Source organism: Nicotiana attenuata, unplaced genomic scaffold (assembly GCF_001879085.1).
Source record: "Nicotiana attenuata strain UT unplaced genomic scaffold, NIATTr2, whole genome shotgun sequence".
Taxonomy (NCBI): Eukaryota; Viridiplantae; Streptophyta; class Magnoliopsida; order Solanales; family Solanaceae; genus Nicotiana; species Nicotiana attenuata.
The window spans coordinates 9,699-14,850 of record NW_017677427.1 but is presented as its reverse complement, the minus strand read 5'-3'; the positions used below and the strand labels follow the sequence as shown (position 1 = coordinate 14,850).

Below are 5,152 nucleotides of genomic sequence, written 5' to 3'. Positions count from 1 at the left end.
AATGACATTTTTGTGGCTATAAAAGCTTATCATTGAGGAATAAAAAGTGAGTAAAATAAAAAAATTAAAGTTAAATTATTTTCAAATATAAAAATGTATCATTCTTTTAACAACTACTAAAGAAAATGTATCATTTAAATTGAAACAAAATAGAGACTACGGTATATCATTTCTTGAAATTAAAGATCAGTACATTATTTTATTCATCGTCAAATGTTAAGATAATAAAAACTAAAAAGCACAACATACATGTGCTTAAAATGGTACCTTCATAGAAATTCCAGGAAAAAAAATAAAGGTAGGGACTACAGTTATAATTATAGGCCAAGCGTATAAATAGACGTATAGTGTCAATCCTTCCATTCATCCAGAATTAATAAACCCTGGTTATTGGTGAAAGTGCAAGAAACATTTGTTCCAATACTCTTAGAAAAGAAAATGAATTCAGCAGATGTAACCTTCTCTTTCTCTGATTTTAATCTCCTTGAATCCATAAAGCAACATCTTCTAATTGATTCAGATTTTTCTGAAATTCTTTCGCCTATGAGTTCAAATAACGCATTGCCTGACAGTCCTAGCTCATGTTTTGGCAGCTCCCCTTCAGCAGAAAATAGCTTCGAAATCTCCCTTTGGGATCAAAACTTTGAGGAAACAATGCCAAATCTCGAAAAAAAGTGCGAGTCCGAGGAGGAAACGAAGGGGAATGTGGCGGCGCGTGAGAAGAACGCGCCGCAAGATTGGAGGCGGTACATAGGAGTGAAACGGCGGCCATGGGGGACGTTTTCAGCGGAGATGAGAGACCCCGATAGGAGAGGGGCAAGACTGTGGTTAGGAACTTATGAAACACCGGAGGATGCAGCAATGGCTTACGATCAAGCCGCTTTCAAAATCCGCGGCTCGAGAGCTAGGCTAAATTTTCCTCACTTAATTGGCTCAAACATGCCTAAACCGGCTAGAGTTACAGCGAGGCGTAGTCGTACGCGCTCACCCGAGCCATCGTTTTCTTCGTCCACCTCATCATCGGTAAATGTAACAAGAAAAAGGAAAATAGATGTGATAAATTCCATAGCCAAGGTTTGTCATGGTTGGAACCTCCAGATGTTACTATGACTATATTTGGAAGGGTTTTTAGTGTTTTAGTATTAGATACAATTTTTATTTTTGTAGAACTAAAACATTTTAGCTCACTCCCTGTTAGCCCGCTAACTTCAAGCTGGGCCCTTAAAGCATTGGTTAATTGTAAATTACTCCCTCTGTTACATATTATGCATGTGTTTTTCTTTTAAACGCCTCTTAACAAATATCAATTGGGAAAGGGATTGGACTATTCTACCCTTATTTATATCTTAAGATATAATATCTCCATTCATTAAATATTTATTCTATTTATGTGTTATCTCCATCTTCAAGAACAATTATTACTAAGAGTAAAAAAGAAAAAAACAATCAATTTTTCCTTAATATTCTAAAATGACAAATAATTTGATACAACTATTTTTAATAAACCACGACGGTTAATATGAGACAGAGGAAGTAGAAACCTTTCCTCTAATGCAAAATCAAAAGGTTTAATCAAAATATATTTGCTCCAATTTGCATTTAAGAAAATTACGGACTTTCTAATTCAATGATGTACCTCTCGATCGAGAGTATTTACACTGCTGTAAATTTGTTTAATTAGTTCTAATAAATTGTTAGGAGTACTCTGTCTAACACTTTATAGTTTGGGGTGGTGTTACTTCAACATGTTCCCATGAAAGATGTAGGCTTCCACTTCACTTCTGCAATTTTAAAACTTACCATAATATATCGTGGAATCTTTTCTCTTTATTGCACATGCTGTGACTGACAAATTCCTATTACTCCTTTCGGTTCATAATATGTAATCAATTTACTTTTTTATTTTTGTCCAAAATAAGTGTTCATTTATATAATCAAGAAAAAAATTAATTTATTTTTACAAAATTACCCTTATGTACATATTCCTAAAAAGTTTTCTTACTCCTCGCATTAAATATTTAATTAAGGGTAGTTTAGTAATACTAGGTATTTTTGTATAGAAATTAGTACTCCCTCCGGTCCATAATAAGTGATTTTTTGGCTTTTTTTTTGTGGTTCAAATAAGTAATTTTTCCAGATTTCAAGACTGAATTAATTATTTTTTCCCTACATTGCCCTTGGAGTATATAATGTTGAAGTATGTGTTAGAAGTATTTATGTGAAGAGCTGGTAAAGGTTAATATGGTCAATTTCATTGCTAATTAATGCTAAAAGGTGAGTTTTTTAATATGTGTGAAAACAACCAAAAAATCAGTTATTTTGGACCGGAGAGAGTATTTTCTTAAGGAATTTTTACATTCCTATACCACATAGGAAACCTTTTTACCATACATGTTTAAGGTTTGAGTAAATTACACTTAGTATACCAAATTACCAATCCTATACCATACTTAATTAAGGGTCTAATTAATGGGCTGTTTTTACTCCTTAATTAAAGGTATCCATATCTAATTAATGGGCAGTTTTTACTCCTTAATTAAAGGTATTCATATATCTCACGTTTCTCTCTCCTTACCCCTCACCCCCTCACCCACGTTTTACCCATACCCCACATTCTTTCTTGTTCTTCATCCACGATTGCAGGATCAATCAACGAAAGATGTCCTTGAGATGCATTAGCCAGCGAAATCTCATTATATTTGAATGTCGTGCCAATTTTCTCTACAACAATTGTGGCATGTGATATGATTTTCTGAAAATCTACATGAAATCAAAAGTTGCAACAAACATTTTAATATGCCACGAACTAGCAAAACAATGACAACAGATACACTTTAGTAGTCTTTTTTTTGGGTACCAAACAAAATTCCCTCTTCTGGATTTACTGTTTCTCGTGTATTTGTAGTGTAATTGCAGTGTAATTGTAGTGTAATTGTAGATTTAGTATAATGGATATGATCTGTTGAAGCCCTCACCTAGATTTACTGTTTGTAGTGTAATTGTAGTTAGTTTGTAGTTTATGTAGAACATTCCAAGATTAATTGTAGTCTAAAATGTAGATATAATGTAGACATGATTGTGGATGATGTGTTTCCTGTTTGCCCTGTAACTGTAGGTAAATTGTAGTTATTCTTTTATTAGGTACTTAAACTGTAGGTAATTTGTACATTCACTGTAGGTAAACTGTAGGGAAATTTGTTTGAATTGTAGAACTAGTTTTATACATAATTGTAGAGTTTTTGTAGTTAATAGTAGTTATAATGTAGGATTCATGTACCGCTTCACACCATCTATCACAGTATGGATATGATCTGTTGAAGCCCCCACCAAGAATTACATAACAAACAACAATAAAAATATTTACAATCATAAAATAGTTTATCTACAATTTATCTACAACGTATCTACAATTATATCTACAAATTATCTACAATCTACAAATTAACTACAATTTGTCTACAAATTATATACAACCTATTATTTGATTTCACGATGTATTTGATTTCTACAATTTTTTCAGCAGTATCAATTGATAGTTGTTCTGCAATTGTAGAGATCAGAGTACTGTAGCTTGCATACTCATCTACCACAATGGCATCCACTTCAAAATCCCTAAATCTGCCATAGGTATCCCAATTGCCATTAAATTGTAGCATAATTGCGATTTTGGACATTTGTTGTCGATGTTGATGTTTTTTTTTTTGATTTCTAGATTGAAAGAAGAAAAGATGAAGAAGAGATATATCTGATCGACAATTTGATAGAAGCAACAACGAAGAACAGATTTTTTCAACTTTGAGTTGTTGAAACTCGAAAATTTTGAATTCTACAATTTGAATTCAAATCTTAGAAGCTGTTAGTAGTTGAATATTTTCGTAGTTTTTGTAGCTGTTAGTAGTTGAATATCTGTTCGTTCCTTTTTTTTTTCCAGAATTTGAATTGTAGTTCTGGAGAAAAAAACGCAGATATGAAATCTCCTTTCCCTTTTTAAAGATTTAATTTAATGTAGAATCAATTATCACCAAGAATCTCTCCTTAATTTTAGCGCGTTTTTAAGGAATATTCTGATCCATTAATGCCTGATTTTCGAATGGTACAATTTTTGTAGGTAAAATGTGGACTGGGCGGGTAATATACAAAATATGCACATTTTTGGTAATAAACTTTCATATATGGTATAGGAAGGAAAAATCCATTTTCTTAATGGGCGTGCCCAAAGCAAATTGGTCACTTATTGTGGAGCGGATGAGGTATTAATTTACTTTACAATTTCCAACATTGAATCATCACGTTTAAACAATTAAACGAAACTATATAATCACCAAATTATCAGATATGTATTCTTTAATAATCATAAAACTAACAGAGAAACTAATCGTTTACAAGTGGCAGAACAAGTATTTTATAATCTATCTATATCTATCTATACTATATTAAAAGCACGAAGCCCCTTAGCGAAATTTCGTTCGCCTTTTTTACCCTTTAAAAATAGATTTCTTTTTTTCTTTTTTTTTTTTTGGTGAAAGAGAGATATTCTTATTAATCACCAACCCAAAATTCAAATGTACAGACTGTTCTCCTTGTAGTTCCTACTCCTCACTTCAAAGCTATTCTATTACATCAATTTTCTATTCTTCTATTTCTATTCTATTTACATTAGCTTGTGTATCCATGCTTTTTGTCTTTGTGATGTTGCCTTCTTTCCCAGGATTTCCGGCATGACCAGCCTACATTCCTCTTTCACAGTCTCTATCAGCTTCTGGGGTCGTTGGACTTTGGGATTCCACAGTGCATCATTTCTTGCTTTCCAAATGTGGTACATTGTAGCTGCTAAGATAGAACTGGTGATGTTTCTGTGAGCTTTGCCTCTTGAATTTCTTGTCATTCTTCTCCATAATCCTTCTAGCTTGTACTGTTGCACTCCAATTTGTAGCCATTTCAGTATCTCACTCAGGCATGTCCTTGAATAGTCACATTCAAAGAATAGGTGCTCAGTTGTTTCTATTCCTGTCTCACATATAGCACATTGTGTTTCCTTGCATATCCCTAGTTTGGCCAGTCTTTCTCTTGTCTGAAGTCTCTTGTGCATAGCTAACCAGCAGATAAAGCTATGCTTTTGGGATGTTGTTTCTACTCCATATCCCATCTGCTA

The 5,152-nt window shown here is 33.1% G+C and overlaps 2 protein-coding genes across 2 annotated transcripts; one reads left to right on the top strand and one right to left on the bottom strand.

Moving 5' to 3' along the window:
• The first annotated feature begins 362 nt into the window (after positions 1 to 362).
• LOC109221402 (ethylene-responsive transcription factor 2-like) lies at positions 363 to 1,122 on the top strand. Its single transcript, XM_019385888.1, has one exon. It carries the CDS (start codon positions 439 to 441, stop codon positions 1,108 to 1,110), a length of 672 nt encoding a protein of 223 aa, XP_019241433.1. The 5' UTR covers positions 363 to 438; the 3' UTR covers positions 1,111 to 1,122.
• Positions 1,123 to 4,651: 3,529 nt separating this feature from the next.
• LOC109221401 lies at positions 4,652 to 5,146 on the bottom strand. The gene has a single exon (XM_019385887.1). The coding sequence runs from the start codon at positions 5,144 to 5,146 to the stop codon at positions 4,652 to 4,654; it is 495 nt and encodes a 164-aa protein (XP_019241432.1).
• Positions 5,147 to 5,152: the final 6 nt, after the last annotated feature.

Bases quoted from the DNA above. Each gene is read 5' to 3' on its own strand.
- LOC109221402 (XM_019385888.1), top strand. From the start codon at position 439: ATGAATTCAGCAGATGTAACCTTCTCTTTCTCTGATTTTAATCTCCTT.
- LOC109221401 (XM_019385887.1), bottom strand. From the start codon at position 5,146: ATGGGATATGGAGTAGAAACAACATCCCAAAAGCATAGCTTTATCTGC.